The following is a 25087-nucleotide window of genomic DNA, read 5'->3' as shown; positions in this document are numbered from 1 at the left end:
TCAAATGTCTCTTATTATCATGTGTTATTTTCACTAAAGTAACTAAGTACATTCACTTAAGTACTGTACTTAAGTACAATTTTGAAGTATTTTTTACTTTAGGAGTAGAAATGTTCACTTCTTTTACTTCTAGGCTACTCCACTACATCTCAGAGGCAAATATTGTACTTTTTACTCCACTACAATAATTATTTGACAACTTTAGTTACTAGTTACTTTATAGTTTTTGATTATTAAGCCTCCCCGCTTGTCAATGATGACGTCATCTCGAGGCGACGTAATATTTACCAAGGAAGGAGGAGGGAGACGCGTGCAGCACGTTTGAATCATTCTTTTGTTTGGTCATCATCGTCTTCTAGGCATTTTAACTCAGCATCATGTCTGTAACCGACATGTTCACCTACATCCAAGGCTTTCTGAGCGCCGACCAGGATGTGCGAGAGGTGCGAACAAACAGCAATGAATCATCATACATTCAGTGCAGTTAGCACTTAGCTTCTATTAGCTGTACTGCACTGCACACACAATTGACTAGCTAGCAGCTAGGCTAGCAGCAGCAAGCTAAGCTACACTGTTGTGTTTATGTATGATTACACACCAGCCTACAATGCATTATAGAATGTGTTGAGAAGGCATCAATAGTGTTCTCAACACATGTTATAATGTGTGTAGTGTGTAATTATACATAAACACATGCATACATAAGTTGAAAGGAATTTAATTTCAATAACTGCATTAGTATTTAATCAATGCAGAAAGTAAAATAATAAAGGCATCCCATCATGTAGGAAATACTGTTGTTAGCAAATATACCAATATTATGGCAAACCTGACATTCTTGTTAAGTGTTGGTAATGGATGAAAGATGTGTGTTTATACTACTGATACAGTAGATTGTACATTATACTTATGTCTATTATATTAATATTTGTTAATTAATCTAAGCCACTCAATCCAAGTGCAGATGGTTAGATCAGAATGAAGTACCTATTTGTATTCTTATTTTGTATGTTTATTACTTATACTTTATTTTTTGTACTTATCTATCTATCTATGTACGTGAACAATCTTATAGGACATTAGGAAGGTGGTCCAGCTTTTGGAACAAGCGGCTAGGGAAATTCTGACACTACTCCAAGGTGTCCACCAGCCTTCTGGCTTCAAAGAAAGTAAGTGGTGGTGATGTTGCCTGCACAGTTCTATAATGTGTGAAACATGGCCCCTGTCTATCCCCTGCATGATTGCTCACAGACAATGCAAGTGCTAGATATACTGTGATACTAACTGTGATTGTTGGCTCTGTTTTACCGTTGCTGATGCTTGAAATACATATTTCTTTTGTTTCTCTGTAGTTCCCAGTAAATGTGCAAAGGCTCGGGAATTGTTCTGCACAGTCAGGACACACCTTGCAGGCCTCAAAACAAAATTTCCTGTGGAGCAGTATTACAGGTACATTGCTGTTAAAATCACGATTTGCCCAGAAAATGGCTGATATTCCAATATACATAATATCTTTCAATGAGAGCATTACGTATACTATGTATTAAATATGACTGTATATGGAATACATGCAATGTACATCATGGAATATCAGCCATTCAAGGGCTAAATCACCATGTAAACTAGTTGTGTGTCTCAGCGACCCAAAACATTCAGTGCATACCTTGAGGTGTTAAATTGCAACAGCTAGACTGCTAGAGCACATGATTGAGGTTTACAGCTTTTTTTTTTGTTTCGATTTGTTTCGATGTAAAATTATTTATTTTCTGTCACTAGAAATGAGATTTGCACTCTAATCAATCTATTAAACTGCAGGGAAGCACTGGAACTGTAAACTAAAAATATGACATACTGTAAATAAACGTATTATTAATAGTAAAATCATAACACCAGCCCTTTTGCCCTGTCATACTAAGTTCTGCTACTGATAGGGAACAATGTCTTACAAACAATTTAAACTTGCTGGTTAACAGGCTAATTATTATCAATCTTAGAATTTGTATTATTTCTATCAATAATATACATACAATATGCAAGTAACCCTCTCTCTCTCTCTCTCTCTCACCCTCCCTCGTCATTTTTCCCACTTCCATTTAGGTTCCATGAACACTGGCGGTTTGTCCTTCAGCGCTTGGTCTTCTTGGCAGCCTTTGTGGTTTACCTGGAGAGTGAGAACCTGGTAAAACGGGAGGAGGTGGCTGAGATATTTGGCAGTAGGTACCACCTCATCATGGAAAAGTTCCAGATGATCACTTGGAATCTTGGCCGTGCTGCCATCCAGGGCTGTCAGCGAATATTCCAAATTTGATTATCAAATTGTTAAAAAAAACAAAACAAAAGAAAAACAACAGATAGTTAGTCCTGTCTGGGCATTTAGTTTGTTGCCCCGGGCCTCTGCACTAAATGCCCAGACAGGAGTCACACAAACACGCAGAGATGTTGGAAACCAAGAGCTAACAGTCAATTGGTCCTTCCATGACAACAACAGTGCCTAGCGGCAGAGCTCCGACTCCGCCGTGCTAGAATGAAATCGACTTTTATATTTTTTTCCCCCAATTCTATTATCATATATTTAATGCTTCCACAGAACTGGTCTGTGTTGAACAACAAAAAAAGTATAAATATACTTTATATAGATAACTATTTTACTCATTTATCAAATTGATGAATGGAGCAGAAATTAGTAACACATTCATTCAGTGTACATGTGTGCATGACATGTGTGTCTTACATTAACTTAAATTCAGAACTTCAATTTCATAAAAATAAAAAAAACAATAGCAAATCAACAGAGCAACCCACCAAGATGGCGGGTTGCAGAACACTGCATTCTGTTTTTCCACTTGGAATTCTCTTTCTCTGTCTGTGTAGATTCAAATTCTGTGCTGTCCTGTTATTTCTAGCGTCACTCCAAGATGGCGGCAGCGCTGCCTCAGCGCCATCTAGCGGTGATGTCAAGAATTTAAGGACTGTCGCCTCTTGGTCTCCAACCTCTTTGTAGTGTAGGTTAAGCTGAAAGGAGCGATCCCTGTGGTAATGATGGCAGAGTTCACAACCCAACTCGGCTGCAGAGAGAGTGATTTGCACTCCAAGCATTCTAAAAAGACACGTTTGGCTTTTGGTCAGTAACATGACATAGTTTGATTATCATTTCATGTTAAGGAAAAGATAATTATTGTTCCATTCCAAGTTTATAGCAGCACAGCTCTCTTTACTTTATTCCAATCCAATACAGTACAGTACGGTACAGTCAGGGTCCCCACGGTCATGAAATTCCTGGAAATATTTTGAAATTGAAAAAAAAAAAATCCAGTACTGGAAAAGTTTGGGAATTGATCAAAGGTCCTGGAATTTATCAAGGGTCTTGGAAAAATATTTGGCTATGCATTGTTTTTGGCTATTGATTTTGTTAATACAAAACATTTTCATAAACATGTATAACATTACACGAAATATGTAACATAAGTAGTTTTTCGCCGAACGGGCTGTGTGATGGCATATATTATTTAAATAAAATAAGTCATACGGATGCCATAATGAGTCTTCCAGTGAGCTATGCCCTAATTTTGCACGAAATTTTGAATGAAATTGTACTATTCTATATTATATGCTTTATTTTTGCTACACTGCCTATCTTTGGGCACGCTACATAGGAGTAAGAGACACATTATTGCGCTGAATGATTGTTATATAGGCCTGGAAATTGGGCTAAATATTCTGGAAAAGTTTTGGAAATTCATTGCTAAAAATGTGTGGGGACCCTGTACAGTACAGTTGGGTAGCAGAGTAAATATATAAGGAGTTGTCTTTCCCTGACATTCAACATTAAAACCACAGAAGGTAATACAAAATACAGTTAAAATATGAATACAAAACAAGTACAGAAAAGTGCAATGTATACATAAATAAAACTAATCTTCAATAGACTTGTCGTCTGTTTTAAGAACAGACTAAAATATAGCAGCATTTCGAATAACGCAAAAAAAAAATCATTTAAAGTTGCAGCTTCTCAGTGGCCTGCTGAACAGAATCTGCAGCACAAAGTTGGGATTGACATCGGGCCCAAAAATCGGGCATCAGTCAGGCTCTTAATTCGAACTGTCCTTCCTCTGCTCTCTCCTCCCTTCAGTCGAAGTGGTCCGAGAGAAGGGTTTTCACCTGGACGTGGAGGACTACTTGGCAGGTGTGCTCATCATGGCCAGTGAATTGGTAAGTGCTGGGATTTTTGTAGATGATCAGTAATAATTGGTGCTACCAACATTCTGTTATTGGCATCAGACATATTTTTTCACCGTGCAGGACGTAGTGGTAGGATTTCTTAATTTTACTTAGATACGTGTTAATTGTCAGTGACTTGCCATGAATTTGAAAAATAAGGTTATTTAACTAAGAACACATGGTAGAGATACATTTGCATTATGTTTTGTCATTCCATCCATCCACTAAGCTGGCATTTTCGACCAAAGAAAACAAAACTACTCTCCAAAGTGGATACATTTTTAAATGCTGGTCTTGCATCTTAGTGTGAATGGGAAAAACTGAGCTTTTAAAAATATTAACATCTGATTCTCATGTATATCCGTAGGTCCAGGCTCTAGCACCTAGAACACAGTTGTCTACTATTTTGGATGATTAGAGTCCAGCTAAACATCCAAAATAGTAGACAACTGTGTTAGATTTGTGTTCTGTCTGCTTTGATTGCTTGTTTGCAATTAAACATAGCTTTGTTTAATCAAGCAAAACTGAGTACAAGAAATGGTGTAAAGCTGTTGTAAAGCAATTACCCTACGCATGGCCAATAGAAGAGATTTAAGCGCCAACATGTAAATGGCGTTTTTAAACGTGTCCACATGTTTTATTATTAAAACATAGCTAATTGTTGTTTGTATGACTTGATTCTTAAATCAGGTTTTAACAACAATAGTCAGATTTCCCATGGTAAGCAGTAGACTGTTAAGGGACGTTAACTTGGCCAGTCCCAATCGGTTAGAGATATATATATATATTCTTTAAAATCATTATGGCTTATTTCCCAAATGCGCATTTACAAAAATTGCACACTCTGCTACCTGCTACACCACTGTGAAATTACATTGTACGTTGAAGTCTCCCTGCCGTTAATGCCGTGGTGTTACACATGATACCTCATCAGATTTAATTAAACCCATTCAATCCGGGAACTCATCTGTGTCATTTTAGATTTGAGCTATAACCATTATTTTATACTTTGGCTATGCAAAAATAGCAGATATACAAGCTACAGAGCTTGTAGATCTCCTATCGTTTATGCAAATCTTTGAATATATATATTTTTTTTTTAAAGCTAACAGTTGTAACTCAAATCTTTGCTTCTGGGGGTCCCTGGAACAAAATATTTTACAAATTAAAAAATACATATTCAAAGATTTTCACACATTTTCGATTTAAAAAAAATAGCAGATCTACAAGCTTGTATATCTGCTATTTTTGAATAGCCAAAGAAAGAGATGCATGGATTGAATGGGTTAAGACTGTAGGCTATGGCCAGTGTTGCCGTCTTAAGTTTAATAAAGCTTTGGCTTTGTTTTCCTCCTCGTAGTCACGCCTGGCGGTGAACAGTGTGACGGCGGGAGACTACGGCAGGCCACTGCGCATCTCAAACTTCATCAACGAGCTGGATTCGGGCTTCCGCCTGCTCAACCTGAAAAACGACCCCCTCCGCAAGCGCTACGACGGCCTCAAGTACGACGTGAAGAAGATCGAGGAGGTGGTGTACGACCTGTCCATCCGTGGCCTCACCAAGGAGCCCGAGGCCGGGGGAGACAAGTAGAACCCCCGCCTCCCCCCCTCCCCTCGAGGAGGAAAAGCTGTGGGAGATGGAGGATGGCGCAGGGAGGGGTGCGCCAGCTCCACTCTCGGCTGGGACCGCTCCACGGCTGCTGCAGGCTGGAGACTTCACCCCCATTTCCAGCTGGAGGGCAAGAACCAGGGGGTCTGCCTAATGGCTCATTTATGCGGCGTCGCACAATGGCGTTGCCCAGCGAAAATAGCCAACCTACAAGCTAACAACGCGCCGCGGATGCGATGCGTTGTTCGCTTATAGGTCGGGTCATTTTGGCCCGCAACACCGTCGTGCGACCAAGTATGAATCGGGCTCGATCCCCAGCAGCCTAGGACAGACTGTGTGAGTGTTTGAGTGAGTGTGTGGGTGTGTGACTGGCTGCATGCATGAGAAGTGCTTTAGATAAGATGACAGACTGTCAAAGGTGCTGGGGAGACGTCATCAGAGCAAATATTTTGAGAGGCAGTCGGATATGATGCTCTTTTTTTTCTTTTTTGGAAATGTTCCTTTGTTCCCAGCATCGTTCAGTTCGCCTGATACAATTTTTTATTGATTGTTGGTTTAAACTTTTGCAATTGTTGAATTGATTTTGTAACGGTCGACACCTTGTCTAGTGTTTTGATGTTTACTACTTCAGTTGAGATAAATGGTGGCCACCAAAGACGAGTTGTTCCAGTCATGTTGAGTTTATTGTTTTGGTAATGTGTTTTATTTGCAACAACAAAGGTAAAATAAGTGATTTGTAAGACCGTCTTGATGCTCGTGACATTAATAGGAAGCCCAGGGGCCTCATCTATAAAATACACCTGTTTGATTTTGACAATTTAAAATGATCATAAGATGTCTTAACATCCTTACTTTGCCCAATGATACTTACTTATATCTATCCCAAGAAAAACAAAACGGAATCGATTAAACCTGATTATATTGATAAATTAGTATTCAGTAAGTCAAAAGCTTTGGTCTTTTATAAATGAGGCCTCAGAAGGAAGAAAGAAGGCCAAAGAACTGGTAATGGATGGACAAGCTACTCTGTTTCTAGTTATACGCCTTGTTCAATGGCCAGGTAGCCTTCACTTGCCCATGAATACATCAGCTGTGCCATTTTTATATTTTGTTTGAGTGCTGCTTTCTCTGGAAAACCATGAGTGTGACAGCAGTATGTTCTGAATAAATCAAAGGCTATTCAACTGACTTTTTCATGTACGGCAGTGTTCTGTCTTATGACTTTATTTTGGAAATGTACGTGACTGTTTTTGCTTGTAGACTAGCAATAGCATTTTCAAGAGAAACTGTGTTTTTGCTCAATTCCAATTTGTGCTTTTGTTTCCAGTGATGAGTGCCATGTGTGGTTGCTTACAAATGATTCCAGTTCAGTTTCACTTTGTATTTTTATTTCTGTATCCGAATTAGGATCAACCTAATTCGGATCACTTGCTCTAAAGTGCTTCAAAATAAACATTTCTACGTTATTCATTTCAGGTACGTTTCTTACCTAACCTCCCCCCTCAACTTATTGTAATTTATGATATTATTGTAATGAAACCTAATTAAAACGGTAACCACTGGCAGGCAGATTGGCAATGCACTGTCCTCTTATGATGTTGCTACTGCATGTGATCTGTGGAAGGGGGCCGTGGGGTCCTTGATTGAGTCCCAAGTTAGATTGTTGAAAAACTGAATTATTCTATTTCTCTTTAACTTGACACCTCAGGTACCAACAATGCAGAGTTTTGCCTTTCTGTGATGAAATAAAGGTAGCACTATCATAGAGAATTAAACCTAAGATAGGCACTTGGGTAGTAACATTTAGCCATGTAACAGACACACTTATCCAGAGCAACTTAACAAATGGATGGATTTAGACTCATCAAGGCCCCTGGGGCATTTTTCTTTTTGTGCCTCGCCATGCGCTTCCCAGAACGGGCAGTCGAGTGGCCATGCAAACGCACTAGTTGAGTAGTAAGGCATGCGTGTCTATAACTTACAGTATTTACATGATATTTATTTGCATGTAAAACATTTATCTTAAAAAGTCTTGTCAGCTCTCTTAGTCAGACATTAGCCTTGTTAGTCAAACAGCAATATAGGAGGGGCCTTGTACTCTATAGGCTGAACGGGTTTATACAAAGGGTTTACCTACTATATACACTTGTATATGATCAACTAGCCTTGTGGCCTGGTAGTCGAGGGTCCCTGGCCCAGTCTATAATTTGTCCATGTTCCTCGCCCTTTCCTGGCCAGCGCTGTCTTTAAACATATATTTTTTCTTTTAAAGATTTATTTTGGGGCTTTGTATGCCTTTATTAAAGGACAGTAGGCTGACAGGAAATGGGTGAGAGAGATGGGGAGTGAAACGCAGCAAAGGCTGTCAGGATCGGGATTCGAACACGCAACGTGCTGTCAGGCTACATTGAGCCTAGGTGCCTGGACCGCCATGCCAGCTATATACAGAATTTTCACAATAACAATCTCAAACCGTCATGTGGTCAAATATCCCCCGTTGATGGGCTTTTTCCAATTCCCTTCATTTGTCTCTATGATGTCAGTCAGGTAACCCACCTGACCCTGGTCTGATCAACCAACCAACTCCCACCAAGACAGTGATTTAGCTACCCGATAGTGACATATTTACATCTTCCCATTATCAAGCTGGGACGTGCGTATTAGAATGTAACAAAGAGAAGTAAACAATTTGAGATGAGATAATTTTTTACTCAATAATGCCCACTGGGTTGTACAGGTTATTCCATAACAATGAGAGAAACAATAAGTCAGGCTGCATTTAAAATATTTAATATAATTCACAATATATTACACTGGGAAATTTTACATTAGGTCTTAAAATTGCAAAGGAAAATAAAAAGTATACAACTCAGCACATTTGTTTTGGAAAAGTGTTTGTTTTAGTTTTCTGCAACGGCATCCTTTGACACAGAAGTGGTAGTAGATTGTTGAAATTGTGGAAGCTGAGAGAGTTGAACAGTGAGGGTGCCAATGGAAGAGTAGCAGGCAGGTGGAGCTCTGTGCTCTCTATGCCTTCAAACACAGTGATTAGCTACCTGTTCTAGCAGTGCTACTCCTTGACATAAACATGTCAGAACGGTTATTATATCATAGTTTTGGTTTGATGCGTAAGCCAACTGTATTGCCTCTACCTGCTGAAATGTGAAATACTTCTTGAACTTACAGTAAGAGAGGATACAGGTGAATAAACAAAGACAACAGAATACAAATTTATTTCTATAAACTGCAGATTTACTGGAGAGAGTACTGTCAACCTTTTCTGGATATGGAAAGCAAGCCATAAAGTGCGTCAAACAAAAATGCAGAAGCTTTATAAATAAAAAACACCAGAAACAGTTACAACACACACAACTGACAGGAGAGGGAGACGGCTAATCATGAGTTACAATATTAGCAGCCAGGTAAAGTAGATGTATTGATTACTATTGCCCGCAAGTTCATCTCAGTGAAGTGCCATTTTGCAACATTGTGACAGAGGGCAGTCTATGCCAGATCTCAAACACAAATGCTACCGTGACATGTTACAAATATCTCAGTCAATTTAGAGTAAGGTAATCAAATACCAAAGGCACAAAATCTCATCACTTAGTCTGCCACACAATAGTACATGTCTGAAACCCTGTGGCAACATAGGGCATGTTTAGGGCATGAGTGGTCTTCATGGCCCACTAAAATCACAGTCAAGGAGAGTTTGACTTCATCCATTTCACAAAGATGCTGGGTGAGAGCCAGGATAGAATTCCAAAGTATAGCTTTTAATCGATCATCTTAGTTCCACTGACGTTTTCATGGAATGATGCATTACTTAGCATTAGTATGCTACTTGAAAATCAAGCCCATCCATCCTGTAATAATGATAACGACAGGCCTCAATTGCTGTCGTTGAATTTAACCCATACTCCAAATAGGAGAAGTACCTCAATCTCCAAGAAAGCCAAAGGAAATGTAGATGAATTAAAATACTTATAGCTACTGCAGTTTTCAGAATTGGCAGAGATTATTGCTGCTACATGACTTCTTCACCTAAACACAGTGATATAGTAGGTCAGTCCCATGTTCAGCCTGTTAACTGCTTCTCTGGCAGTGTACGTTGCCATCCCACCAACATACAGCAGAGGGAGACACAGAGACGGGAGAGGGCAGTGACTGAACTCACTACTGTAAAAACAAAGAACAAAGCTGTGGTCCAAGTCCCCCATTATACACTTATTAAACGGTAATTGTAGTTTTTCCACTCATTTGTGCATCTTTAAAAAATGACTTTACAGTTTTTCTTTTTTGCGGTTGAATGTTCAGTCATGCTTCTCAACACAGAGACACCTTGTTTAGGATACTGAAAACACATCTCTCTTTATTCAAGAGAGCAAACAGTCTTTTACAATCAAGGCTGGCATAGCTCCCAACCCAGGTCAACGTTTTTGGTTGTCCAAGTGGCTGATAGCTTTTTAGACAGCTTAAAACTATATCTTCATACAACAGTATGCGACATTACGGAGCACTTCTAGTTTTGTAAAAAAAGAAAAGAAAAGAAAAGTGCTATAGTTTAGTATTATGACCGAGTCATACCAGCCTCTTCCAGTCCTGATGTCGTTAGTCAGAAATGCTTCGTGTTGTCAGTTTATTTTGCAGTAGTAATGGGCAGGGCTTATTTACAGCGGCGTATCCAATCAGAGAGGGAGATGTTGAGTCTCAGGATCGGGTCTGGTTCGTGTTGATCATGATATTGGGCAGGGCATTGCGTCTTTTCCTCCAGGGCCCCAGGTCTCGGGCGTATCTCTTGATCTGACGGAACCACTGCTGGGTGCGGGATTTGTCAGAGGCCCGGAAAACAAAGGACTCCCGCCGAATGTCCAGGACCTCAAACGTGTCCTCACAGTCTGGTTCTGCCGACACCACACAGTTCCCCAGGCGGATGGGTTCTCTCAGCACCGTGAACTTTCCACTGCTCTTGTCCTTGATGAGAACCAAGACACCATCCCAGATGGTCTCCCCCACTCTGTCCCCCTGATCCCCCTTGTTCCCCAGTTCGGGGCCCTGCCCCGGGCCTTCCCCGGACCCCCGCTGTGTCCTCACCATCAGCAGACTCTGGACGTTCTGAAACTTAAGGGCCTTGCTGCCCTTCTTCACCCACTGTCCGTCTGCCGGCTGGGACAGCTGGAGGGGCCCCTCCATGACGAAGCGCGTGTTCTCCCTGGCCCAGCCCACGGTCTTCATGGACACCTCCCTCATCTCGATGTTGATGACCTCCCGGTTCTTCCGGCTGTCGCGGCGGAAGGAGCGGAGGGACCAGGTGACGCCGGTCCCCTCCTGCTTGGTCTTCATGTTGATGTGCTCCAGGTGGGACTCCACGCGGCTCTTGGCCTCGCGCAGGCGCCCGTGGTCCGGGTGACACTCGGTGGTGGCCTTGCTGATGCGGCTGAGCAGGAGGGGGTACTTGGTGACGCGTTGGAGCGGAGCCATGAGGAAGGAGCGCAGGTTCATGCGACGCAGCGCCGTGTTGTCATTCTGCGACACGTCCAGAAAGATTCTACACAGGCAGTGGAGTGGAAAGAGAAGAGAGAGATACATGCTTACACTTTGTGTGTCTTGGGAAAGAAGTTCTAAGTTGATTAACTGGGAACCACAGCGCAGGGCTGTATCTGGGCTTAAAAATAGCAATGATTTAAGCTCTGTTCTCAAATTAGATCCTGTTCTGAATTAATGATAGCCTCCTGTCTCTTCCATTAAGAATTACATAGCACAGCACTGAAGAAACATAACTCCCAAAGAGACTTTAAATCACCCAAGAAATAAAACTAAGAATCCTGAAAATTAAATGAAGCTGAAGTAAACTATTCAAATAAACAATTCCTCTTCACTGTTCAGGTTTCAGGAGGTGACAAAAGACCTAATTAAATTGGTAAGTGCCCAATTGAAAACCCATACCATTCATCACCTGCAAAACCCCTCCACTAACATTTAAATCAAGCTCTCAACATGGTTTAATAGCACAAAGAATAGCTACATCAGACACTGTGCATTAGTGCATACATACGCATTTCATTTCTGTTGCAGATATTATACACTGCTTAATGGCTGCCCTGTCAATTAAGGTTATAGCAACTCAGACCAAGTTGTCTGAGCTGCATGATTCTATACCATAGTAAAGATGCATGAATATATCCCCGGACCCTGTGGTTAACCACGGAATTGAGTAATAAAAAATTACATTCCGATTTATAGCAGATCAATTGCGGTTGAGTGAAATAATACATAATTAATGTGGAAACTATTAATGTGGGTGTCTGCCAGCTTTTTTTGCTTGTTTGCTCATGTCCATCGGAGGCTCAGAAATGCTCAGTGCAGGCGCTCGGGTGGCGCAGTGGTAAAAGTCACTGCCCACCACCACAGAGGTTGTGGGTTCGAATACCACCGTGGTGCATCCGGCTTCATCGAGTGTCTGTGCGAACACAATTGGCCCGTGTTCGGGGGGAGGGAAGCCGGTCGGGGAGGGTGATAAATGTCACTGCATGTATTCCTACGGGCTGGGGCGGCACCTGTCAGCAGGGAGTGTTGGGTGGGAGGAGTAGGACGAAGGCTCTACGTCCTCCCGGTAGGGGCTCCTCACTGGCAGGTGAGTCAGTAGGATACAACAGCAGTGACAACACAGACATGTGTGTGGGGAGGAATTAATTGGCATAACGACTAAATTGGGGAGGAAAAGGGGGTATAAAATAATTGGCTACTCTAAATTTATATATATATTAAAAAAATGCACAGTGCGTAAAGTATGTGACTCACAGCAGCATGCTGTAACTTCATTGATTCTTTAAATCTCCCTCCCTGGCGTCCCGCTGACAGGATCCGTGGTCATGATCGAGTGTTAATTCAGAGGTTCATACAGTGGAATAGTTTGGAGTAGAAAGCAGCTCTCCTCCTGATACACAAGCTCCATTATAGCTTTTCCCGCAGATGATCGCTAAATGAACACTTACAGATTGTGGATAAAAGTTAAATGTGCCGTATCATAATTTCCCCCAATTTAATCCCCAACCATAACACAAGACACAAACTTTTACGGGTTCACGTTTGCCGAGTGTGTCGTTGTGCGTTCGCAAACGGAGAGTGAGGAGAGCTTCACGGCCGCAGTAGCCTACTGCAGCAAAAAACGGACGTTGACATTTAATTTGGGCTTCTCACAGTACTGATTAATAAGTTATGTCCGTGCAGGTGCGGATCTAATTTGGGTGTATGGCGGATGGATGATTTATATGTACACATGTTCGGGTGACGTCAGAGCCGATCCGCGCATCTCTATTCCATAGTAAGTTAAACAACACCTAATGAACGGACAAACATCAGAAAGCACAATACATGTAGTTGCCACAGTCTATTAATGTTATGCAGTGGTGTAAAGTAAGTACATTTACTCAAGTACTGCACTTAAGTACAAGTTTTAGGTACTTTTACTTTACTGGAGTATTTCCAATTTTCAGTACTTTTACTTCTACTCCACTACACCTGAGAGGAAAATATTGTACTTTTACTCCACTACAATTATTTGAAAACTGAAGTTACTAGTTACTTTGTAGATTTGGATTATTATTACAAAACATACATTACCCACTTCAGCCCTATATACATTTCGGCCATTTGAAAATAGCCGATCTACAAGCTCACAATGCGTCGCATCGGGACGCATTGTGAGCTTGTAGATCTGCTATTTTCAAAAGATTTTTATACATTTGAAAACGTGTGAAATGAGACATTCTGCATAATGAGTACTTTCTTCTTTTGGTACTTTAAGTACATTTTGATACCAATACTTTTGTACTTTTACTCAAGTAAATTATGAATTCCAGACTTTTACTTGTAACAGGATATTTCTACATTGCAGTATTGATAATTTATGTGTGAGTGCTTTTTCCACCACTGATGTTATGTGTACCTGAGAAGCTCTTTCTCCTTTTCCAGGGTGTTGAGCATGTTGACTGAGGTGGACTGTTGCAGGCAGTAGGTCTGGAAGGCAGGAAGCATGTTGACAAACTCCAGGAAGATCTCTCCAATGCACACAGTCAGCAGGTCCTCATCTCTCTGCAGGTGAAGCAAAGCACAGGGGCTCATATTGGTCAGCCATCAAAGTCAGCACAACAGCCACTTAAATGAAGTTGAACTGTTAAATTGAAAATGATATTGAACAAGTAAAAATGCAATAAAATGTGCGCACTTTATTGCGTGTGTGTGCAGAGTGCAGACAGTCATCTCGGCCCTCTATCAGGGTCAAGAGACTTTATTAACCCATTAAGACCGGGAACACATCTGTCATTTTCAGATTTCTTTGGCTATTCAAAAATAGCAGATATACAAGCTCATAGCGTGGCACTCGGTGCCGCGCTATGAGCTTGTAGATCTGCTATTTTTGAATAGCCAAAGAAATCTACAAATGACACACAGATGCATTCCCGGTCTTAATGGGTTAACTGAAAAATGCAAAAAAAATTGAATGAGTACGGAACCCAACAAGACATTACCGACAACACTGGATGAACAGAATATGATTGTATTGATACTTCTCATAAAATCTGGTCAATGTCCTGACCAGATTCTCCAGACATTGTCCGGAGTTGCCCTTTCACACATGTAGCAGCACACAACAGGAGTTTGTCCGTGTCAGACATGTTTTCACCTACTACTTCCAGTAGGATCATTCAGATTCAGAATCTTCAGACACTTATCTATCATTGACCTAAACGTCAGAACTGAAATCAGTGTGTAATGTACTTACACACCTGTCCATGTGTGTAATGTTTTTAAATTACGCACATGGACAGGAGGCTATTTGCTTTATTATTTCAAAGGGATTACTCACCACTATTGTCAGACCATGTCAGCTGATCATGTAAAGTCGTCTTTCATACAACCATTCAGGAAAACTACACGATTAGGCGTCCACAGGCCTAGCGGTCCAGGCACATGCCACATATAGGCTCTGATGCCTGACAGCGCATCGCGGGTGCGACTCCCGTTCCTGTCGACCTTTGCTGCATGTCTCTCCCCATCTCTCTCCCTGTTTCCTGTCTATCTCACGTATTATCAATAATAATACCTTTAAAAAAAAAGAACTACAAGATTAATCCCTTGCCTTGTATGTCATGTCAAGTCCAAATAAAGATTCTGTGTCTCCAAAAATGGAGACGGGGATGGAGCCTACTAATAAGAAAAGCCAAGTTCAGGACACGCATGTACACCCTGCAATGACGCCTGCGCAAATCGGTGTTGTTTCACCTACAGGGCAACGCTTTGTGTTGTGTATGACAGCAGAGCAGATCTATGGCCAGCCTATAAGGTGTGAAGATACCATAAGACGTCCACTTTGTCCGAGTCTGAGCAAGACGTATATAACACTGAAACGAGCAGGTATGCACAGATACCCTTAGTCAGACTGAAAAAAGAAGACACAGATGAACTGAGGTCTTACAGAGCTCAGCAGTTCACTAAGACTTTAATTCCACCAGGAGAAGTAAAGACACATCATCTGTCTTACACGGGAAATAAAATGCATATCTGTAAACAGTGTGACAAGAGTTTTAGTCAGTCAAATCACCTGACGTCACACCAGCGTGTCCACACTGGAGAAAAACCGTACCACTGTCAACGATGTGACAGGAGTTTCAGTAGGTTAGATGCTCTGAAAAGACACCACCGTATCCATACTGGAGAAAAACCACACCACTGTCAACAATGTTCCAAGAGTTTCATTGACTCATCTAGTCTAAAGAGACACCAGCGGATCCACACTGGAGAAAAACCTTACCAGTGTAAACAGTGTGGCAAGAGCTTCAGCTACTTCGCTAATCTGAAGAGACACCACCGTATTCACACTGGAGAAAATACGTTCTACTGTCAACAATGTGACAGGAAGGTCCTGGGTTCGATTCCCATGACATTCCCCCATGACAGCCGGGGCGCCTGATGGAAGAGAACTGGTTGGAATAACGTGTTCCTTCCACGCGCTACGTCCAACCAGGGAAACTCCCCCCTGTCGCGTGACAAGAAGGTCAGTTGGCTCTCATGCATTGAAGGAGGCATGAGCTCGGCCCTGGCTTCCCTAGGCTGGTGATGGGAGTGTAGCGCCCAGGATCACTTAGAAAATTGGCACCGGGTGAAAAATAAGAGTTACAAAATCGTGGGATAAAAAAATATTTAAAAAAAACTATGTGACAGGAGTTTTGTATTCAGTGGAAGGCGTGTCGTCTAACGTGTGAATATGCGTCGTGTGTGTGTGTGTGTGTGTGTGTGTGTGTGTGTGTGTGTGTGTGTGTGTGTGTGTGTGTGTGTGTGTGTGTGTGTGTGTGTGTGTGTGTGTGTGTGTGCACGTGCGAGTGTGTCACCTGGTCAAAGGCCTGGTCGATGCTGTCCTGGAGGTGCTCGGTGAAGCGCTCATTGACGTCTATGAGCTCCTGGACGTTGCCGAACACCACGGCCAGATGCTCCGCGGTCAGCAGGCCGGCGCTCTGCATGGGGCAGTAGAACTCCTCCTTGATGATGCGGAGGTCCTCGCCGTAGCTCGACTCCGTGGTGAGAAACTCCAGGATGGCCTCCTTGCGCTCGGTGCGCAGCTTGGAGCAGCGTTCGCACATGCCCTCGTTCCGCTCCCTGGAGGCGCCGTCCCTCTGGCCGCAGTCCGGGCAGGGCCGCTGGGCCTCCCAGGCCCGGAGCGAGGCGGACGGCCGCTTCCAGCCGCGGGCCAGGCCCGGTCCGATGCCGCTGTCCACCCGCTCCACGTCGGCCCCGCCGCGGCTGCGCCGGTGGTGGTGGTGGCGCCGGGGCTCACTGTCCTCCTCCTCTCGCTCGTCGCTGAGGCCCACCACGCCGCTGTCAGCGCTCAGGCTGCTGACAGTGCTCCAGCGGTGCTGCCCCGAGCGCGTCACGCCCAGACCGCCCTGGCGCTCCTCGCCCCGTGGCTCTGAGCGGCCGCGCAACGCAGCGGGAGCTGGAGGGGAGAAACGGACAGACAATCACTCAATTGCCTCTTATCAATTGCCTCGTAGATAATTTGTTCTCGTGCCTCTTATCTTTTTTACCTGCTGCGTTCTTATCTGTCTTATCTCTTTTTAAGCTTCCTTGTGTGCAAGTACACACACATACACACACACACACACACACATACACACACTTCCAATCCACACGTCCACACACACACAAAAAATCCTTAGTTGATGAGGGCCATTGTTAAATTAACATTGTGTATTTTACTATGTGTAAAAGCACACACTACACACAAACAAATTAAATTGAACTTAACAACATACAAATATCAACTTCTCTATCAATAGGGGAGGATTTTGACAACATGCTTTAGAAAGGAGGAAAAAAACCTTCATGCAGTGCATATTATTTTCAGGCCTTGTTACTATCAAAAATATTGCACAATGCAGCTTTAACCTTTATCTAACAAAGTATTTCAAGTGAAATTATAAATCTATTTGTCGAGATTTAGGTAGGAGAGCAGCATTAAGAGAATTGTGAAAATAGCAAGCAAACACACATAACAGGTTGTACTGTATGTAGCAAAGTCAAAATGCTGTACTCCTACAGTAAATCAAGATTAGGGGCCAAGCCTATAAATGGTGTATTTATATAATGTCCGGGACCCCTAGGGGGTCCTCAGAGTTACTACAGGGGGTCCGCCAAATCTTTGTGTGATAGGATTTTTTTTTTTTACATTAAGCACTGAACCTTAGTCGAAAATAGCAGAACTACAAGCTCGTTGTGAGCTTGTAGATCGGCTATTTTCAGCAAAGAGGTTTGGTGTAGTGGGGGAAAAAAAGAGCAGAACAAGTACTGTACACGCTGGTTTAAGGGGTTAACTGTCTTAAAATGCACAAGTCTATGCAGCTATCTATGAAATCTATATGAAAAAGTTTAATCTGCAACACAATTTTATACAATATGTAGTGGGGGTCCCTGCTTCATCTCTCTCTCAACTAAGGGGTCCTTGCTCTGAAAAACGTTGAAGAACCCTGATGTAACGTCTTAAATTCACACACACTGAAGGCGGAGGAAACATCAGGAGCAGTTAGAGGTTCAGTGTCTTGCTCAAGGACACTTTTGACCAGGGGCGCCGATTTATGTCCGCGCTTTTGGGTGCACAACGCACTGCGCGCGCGTGCATGCGCTGTTTTTGCTACTTTAATGCGGTTCATTCGGTTAATTTGGTACAAAAAATGTACTCCATGAAGTGAAGATGTCGGAGTTTTTTTCTTTTTCTTTTTTTGTGAAGAGTTTGTGATGGGTGCTCGTCATTTCCCCTGGGTGCTTTAGCCCCGAGGCACCCAGAGTTTCGGCGCCCTTGCTTTCGACACTACGCTGGGGATCAAACAGGAAACCCTCTGATTCCCAAGCGGCTGCTCTACCTGAGCCACTGCTGCCCTTACATAAATGTTGGCTAACAATGCATAGACAGATGCTGAACTCGCCAAGAGGGACACGGCTTTGGCAGTAAGGTCAATCGTTAACATTATACCATATTGACTGACACACTGGACCTCCCTTCCAGGGCCAAACATCTTCCTTTGTGAGTGAAGCTCAGGGTATTAGTACAGGAATTGAACGAGGCTAAATTATTCACAGTCAAATTGGGCACGAAGTTGCATAAGGGAGGCGCAAAAAGTGGACACGGCTTTTAACCCATTCAAACCGGGTACGCATCTGTGTAACCACTTTCACCGTTATTTCATACTTTAGCTATTTTTGAAAAATCGTGAAAATGTCTAAAGCAAACAACTCAAATCTTTGCTTTTGGGGGTCCCTGGAACAACATATTTTGAGATGGGGGTCCGCTGCCAAATACATAACATTTTGGGGGTCCTTGACATGAAAACAATTGAGAACCACTGACATAGACACACAGGTTTTACAGTTAGGATTTAGAAGACATTTTTAGAATCGGCTTCAGGTCTTAATGGGTTAATAATTAATCTCAGTAAGTGGGACAGATTGTAAAATGCCAGGCTTTGTTGCAGGGCCCACTGAAATATTGCCATTTCGATTTAACACGCAAATGCATGGTGATTCACCCTCCCTGCGTGCAATGGGGAGGGAGACAGATACGGGATATGAGGATACTGTACAAGTACCGGGATTTGTGGAGGGGGCCAGAGGCAGTTCTCCATAGAAGGATTACAGCATCATGAAAGTTATGGTACAAGATGAGGGGGAGGGGCAGAGCCTATTTAGAGAGAGTGGGTCTGGCAGGGGGGGGGGGTGATAATAGTTATTATGACATAACATCCTTCAACTGAAATGGAAATGTCACTGGGAGTCGGTGTGCATATGTGCATATAGAGACAAACAGTGCATGTTTCTAAATGATGTGTAACTGTATGTTTTTGCTGCCTTGGCGGTATGCCCGGTCTGCCTGTGACTTCATGCAACACAGGCTGTGTGGGAGACCGATGTTGAACTCAATTTGAAGATGCTGAGTTCGGAAAAGGAGTCACTTTGGAAGCGTATGAGTATTACGTAATTAAAGATATGCACACAAATGGATACAGCAAGATTACACATTATCTAACTCTAGATAATTTGTAATCTTCTAACTCTAACTCTCTAAATTACACAAATCTGTGAGTGTGTGCGTGTGTGTGTGTGTCTGCACATCGTGCGTATCACGAGAACAGTCCAACCGACGCGGGTGCGTGCATCGCAGAGGACCCGAGAGAGGGCAGTGTCTGGCGTTGAGTCGGTTGGATAGGCGATTGTCCAGAATCGCAGATCCGAATGCCCATATACAGTAAAGACATATATGGAGATCCGATTGTCCGGTACCGCCGATCCCTCCGATATGACCATGTATAGGCATATGCTGCTATATATATTTTTTTTCAAATAAAATCTTGCGGGGAAATTATAATAAGCAGATCTGGCAACCCTGGTTCTAAATGATAACTTATTCAGAAGTCCTTAACATACCTCACATGCATTCTTACAAAGCGATGACCCCGAAACTACAGAAAACTATGTGAACCGCGTTATCCTCCGCACAATGCCACGTAACTATGACTACGACACCGTCACACACGAACGACTATGAAGGTTACTCACCGCTGTCTCGGTCTCGGTCTCGCTCTCTGTCCCTGCGCTGGCTGTGGAGCCGCGCGGCCGCGGCGATCTTCATCTCCAGCTGCTTGCGCTTGGCGGCGTCGGCCGGCATGGGGTCGCTGTAGTGTGGCCGGAGGCGGCACTCGCGCTGTGTCCTCGCCGCCTTCGCCAGCTCATAGGCCGCGTCCGAGCTGGAGCGCCTGCAGCCCAGCCCAGGGTGCTGCTGATTGGACAAGTAGCGTCAAAAGTGTCAAACGGATTGCCTGTTGCTATAGCAACGTATGTAAAAGAGAAAGAGAGGAAAGCTTGTCTTCTAATAGTTTGTGTTAATGGACGTGATATGAGAGTGTGAAAAGCAATGATTGTAGGGGAGTGTAAGATTGTAAGATTGAACTTGAAACTGTTCCGTTTCGTAATGTGATGTGCATAATAACCCATTTAGATCTGACGCCCTCTAAATCCTGACCTAAGTTCTCTGAAAAACATTATGTTGCTATATACTGTATATTGCAACAACAACACACAGAGGCGTTCCCGGCTTGAAAGGTAAAATAACGGTGTTCCAGGTCTAAATGGGATAAACACAGGATATCGCATCAGACGGCTCCGGCGATATGCGGGGACAAACTCTCAGACTGAGCACTCAAACCTAATGTGGCGCAATGGTCGGACAATTACATATCTAATAAAGCAGCTCAGCCTTGAAGAAAGAACAAAAGTCCCCCAAGAGAGAGAAAAACAACTTGCAGCATGTGTCTTCCAAGGTGCTGTAAGCAGAGGAATTCTCTGGCACATACTGTAGCAACCGTCTGCAGATCCAAGGATGTCTCTCATCGTTCCAAAATCCTCACGAAGGTTTAGGCCCTTGGGATTGGACCCCATGGGGTGAAAGTTCAAAGGTCCTCGCTATGACACATGACACCTTTGTAGATAGAGGTCTGGCCTCTATCACCAATCTCTAACAATAATTGACGTTCACATGATTGATTGCGACCCCCTCACCACCCCCACCCCACATGCTGACAATTCCTTGAACAACAACAACCTTTAGCTGCGCATCCCCTAGCAGCCTAAAGGACACACAGTAGGAGAGGTTGTGTATTTTCATATCACTGCATGACAAGCGGACAGGACATACACTACAGGCCACAAGGCTCAGGTAACACAGCAGAATAGTTGATGTCAGAGAATAGTCGATGTCACAACGCGTCGCAATGCGTCGTGCTGGGAGCTTGTAGATCGGCTATTTTTGCTCATTGTTTTTTTTTACATTTAAAGGAATATAAAATAGGGATTTAAGTGATAAAAACCAGGAAAAGACAACACTTAAGCCATATCACAGTATTATGATATCCAAAATCCCAGATGACATCTAGTCTCTTATCACGATATTGATATAATTCCAGCCCTACGTGGAAGCATTCTCCATTGTGGAGGTCGCCGGTGCAATGACACCGCCAACCTAGTGTGTGCACGTGAACTGTGACATCTGTCACCTACAAGCCACCTCCTGACATTACACATGACGACCGCAATACAGCAAAGCCCCCCCCCCCCCCCGTCCCGTCAATCGTACTCTCACCCCTGCAGAGAGGCGAGTGAGAGACATGGCTGGTGTGACAGCCCAGACCGAGTGGAACACACAAACATTAGCAGTGGCTAAAGGCTAGTGCAAACAGAGGCATGCAGAGAGCTGAAATGAAGACGCCAGTTACCAGCGGCCGTCGACCGGGGGGGACTTAATCCTCCTTCACCGCATCGTCGCGCGTCAAGCTGTTTTTTTGCAGGGAGGATGGGAGTGCAGAGTGCCGCACGGTCGTCCCTGTCAGACTCACCACCAAACCCCTGCATGAGTGTGCATCCGTGTGAGGTGTGTGTGTGTGTGTGTGTGTGGGGGTGCGTGCGCGTGTGTATGTGTGTGTGTGTGCGTGTGTGTATGTGTGTGTCGCAGTCCCCTTGCCTCAACCATCCTTGAATGGTAATGATACCATGCACTCCTCCACAGACTACAGTACATCTCTGTCAGCATCGGCAGGGACGGAACGACGGTGAGCGAGACGCATGCACGTGCGTGCACGCACACGGACAACGAAGGGAAACTATTTAGATAATAGGCAGAAAGAGAGAGGGTCCTTACGCATTCTGCTGGTTCCTCTCCTCCTGCAGGCGTCTCGTCGCTCGCCTCCGCTCCGCAGGCCGTTGCCGCCGTTGCCATGGAAACGGGCGAGGATTGACAGTCGGTCGGGGGGGCGGTGATGTCAGAGCCTCCTTCCCGGTCACCTGACACCCTGACGGGGGTCTCAGCTGGGCTCTCTGCACTGCAGCTGGAGAGGCGGAGGGAAGAGGCAGAGCGAGGAGTGAGAGAAAGAGAGAGGACGGATGGGGAAAGGGGAAGAGGGAAGGGAGAATGGATGAAAGGGGGAAGGAGGCAAACACAGGGGGAATGAGAGGAGGGAGCAGAAGGCAGCGGAGGTAGAGGGAGAGATGAGGACACAGAGAGAGGGGAGACGGTGAAATAAACTGCAATATATAGAGCAAAGGAGAGGAGGTGGGATAGCATTATCATTGCAGGCTTTCCTGCATTCCTCTCCTCCTACCGTCCGTCTCACTGTCTCACACATTGCTTCTTTCCCTCCCCCTGCTATACTTTCATCCATCTCTTTTCCTCCTGCTGCCTCCCTCCCGTCCAGTGTCCTCCACCCACCAGCCCCCTCCACCCTCCAGGGATGGGTCTGTCCGGCCACAGCTGAGACCCAGGGGAACGGTGATTAGACGCATCAGTAGCCATTAACACCTGAACCCCTTTGACCAAGGTCCCTGACTGGGGGCTAGCACGCAAACACACACACACACGCACGCACGCGCACGCGCACACACACACACACACACACACACACACACACACACACACACAGGCACAGGCACACAGGCACACAGGCACAGCAACTCGCGAAAGCATCGTCATGCATCTCCTTGGTTCCTTTGTCTGCTAACTGCCTGAGTGGCTGGGTAGACACGCGCGGCACACGGGGCCCACATGTGCTCAAAGCCCAACCGCTGCTGCGGCCCATTTGACACATGCACAAGCATACAGGCAGGGTTGCCATGTCCGCTTATTATAAGCGATTTGGGCTTGTTTATCTGTAAAGTCGCTTCAACTGGTGGTTGAGTTTTTTTGGGCTTGTTTCTAGGGTGTAGTTGCTTATTTGGGCTTGCTTCCTAAGTGTTGTTTAAACCAGTGTCCCACACATTTGTCCCAGGGACCCCCATCTGAATATATTTTGTGCCAGGGACCCCCGTACCAGATTTGTGTTGTTAAAATGTTCCAAAATTGTTCCACATTTGCCAATTTTCACATCGTTGTGACCATGTCGATCGGCTATTTTCAAATCGCTGGCGTATATAGGTTTGAAGTGCTCACGTGGCCTGGTCGCTTCTTTTGGGCTTGTTTTCATAGACCTGGTTGCTTATTTCTCTGGCAAAATCTGGCAACACTGGCACAAGCACATACAGGGGCATACCTGTACACACAGCAGGGACATATGACACATGGCTGGACACAAATTGCAAACATCCAAAGCACAATAGAATGATCTGCAAATCCCACGGAACAAGATGCTACAATATAGGACAACGGAGACAGGATCAGCCATTTATTGAAATGATATCCCAAACCTCTCGATTTAGCGTTGAATCATTTTGAGATAGAGTGGGCTATCCTGAGTCCATCCTGTGTAAAACTGACACTGACGTTACAACTTATTTGCACAATTTAAAATATAGGCTAGAGCTAGTGTTTCTAGAATTTCATTATGAAATGTCATGCCATAAGATGAAAATGAGATAAGGTGTTCTAAATTCCTAGACGTTGACATTTAGACAAATTCATTACTATACTGGAGGTTAAGATGTGTCACCCTCTCTATCATCCCTCTGCATTCAGCACCAGAATGCTTTTCACCTAATCTCATGATCAACGCTGACAGTTCAACCATTAACAGCATGCATGGTTTGGTGGTGTATCATTTAACTTTTTTAAACTGCCTTAATTGGCCATGATAACCTCATTTGGCCTGCTCATGTGCTGTTCCCTTTAGCCTGTCGCTGAACATCACACATCCCCATGGTGAATCACCATGAGGTCTCATTAATTCATTGGCTCTCTTACATAACCCTGCCTTGTCAGAGGACTTTCCCTCCCAAACAGTGAAATTACTCCACATGGACACGCTATTTACATGGTGGCATCCATATTTGTCTCCGCCAGGCCGAAGGTATGGTGGAGAGTATGTTTTACCCCCTGTCCGTCCGTCCGTGTGTGTGTGTGTGTGTGTGTCCGTCTGTCACCAGCTAATCTCCGGCACCACCCATAGGCTAAGCTTTGCAGGACGTGCTGCAACCTGACCTGGCGGAGACCTGTGCTCCGAGGAGCACATCTTCTATTTTGAATATGTTATTATAGGCGAACATTACAAAAATGTTTTTGATAAAATTCTAAAATGGTCAAAAAAATCTTTAAAAAAATAGTCAACCTACAAGTTCACAACGCAACACATTGTGAGCTTGTAACATTTGTCACAAATGTTTGAATAAATGTCATTACACATCCATGCAGGAGCATGTCAATGAAGCGACATTCTATTATTCTTTGAAACAAGGTTGATTTTTCACCGTAAATAAAAACATCAACCTGTCTGTATGAATGAGGCATCACCACATTCATTAATAGTTAATCATTTGATGTGAAATATTCGTGGCGCATTTTTGGATTGTTTATTCGTGTGTAAGGACCTACAGTATAAAGGCCTCTCTGAAACTCCTGAAACACCTGAAAAACCCACTCACACTTTACAAACAAATCTCACACAGTCAGGATTTTACTGTGAAGGCACACAGACTAGGGCTGTCACTGTCACGATTACAAGATTTAAGTTGACGATTAATTTGTCATACAAATAATTGCGATTAAAGATGGAATTGTGTTTCTGTCGTCGAAAACTGGAGCATATGAATACAAAAATTGGCTTCCTAATTTAACATTGCACAGGGCAGATATGACAAATAACCTGAATATACAAAAACACATTTAATGATTATATACTTTCCCTAAAAATAGCAGAAGCTTGTAGATCTGCTATTTCATTTTTTTTTTATATT

At 43.7% G+C, this 25087-nt stretch overlaps 2 protein-coding genes across 2 annotated transcripts in view; one reads left to right on the top strand and one right to left on the bottom strand.

The window, feature by feature from the left end:
* Positions 1-290: 290 nt before the first annotated feature.
* On the top strand, positions 291-7297 carry tsn (translin). The gene is made up of 6 exons (XM_080457047.1): positions 291-443; positions 1076-1169; positions 1353-1449; positions 2098-2213; positions 4130-4209; positions 5579-7297. The coding sequence occupies exons 1-6, from the start codon at positions 378-380 to the stop codon at positions 5807-5809; spliced, it is 684 nt and encodes a 227-aa protein (XP_080313173.1). The 5' UTR covers positions 291-377; the 3' UTR covers positions 5810-7297.
* A 2745-nt stretch (positions 7298-10042) lies between these two features.
* Positions 10043-25087, bottom strand: part of arhgef49 (Rho guanine nucleotide exchange factor 49) — a 20778-nt gene continuing 5733 nt past the window's right edge. The window contains exons 3-7 of the mRNA XM_080412225.1: positions 22068-22254; positions 19934-20153; positions 16219-16820; positions 13776-13921; positions 10043-11375 (exon numbers count right to left, since the gene is read on the bottom strand). Coding sequence (XP_080268351.1) covers positions 10538-11375; positions 13776-13921; positions 16219-16820; positions 19934-20153; positions 22068-22254 — 1993 coding nt within the window. The 3' untranslated portion in view covers positions 10043-10537. The remainder of the gene's footprint in view (positions 11376-13775; positions 13922-16218; positions 16821-19933; positions 20154-22067; positions 22255-25087) is intronic.

Source organism: Gymnoscopelus braueri (genome assembly GCF_963280865.1).
Source record: "Gymnoscopelus braueri genome assembly, chromosome: 18".
Lineage (NCBI taxonomy): Eukaryota > Metazoa > Chordata > Actinopteri > Myctophiformes > Myctophidae > Gymnoscopelus > Gymnoscopelus braueri.
The sequence above is the reverse complement of the archived record's forward strand: the minus strand, read 5'-3'. Positions and strand labels throughout refer to the sequence as shown.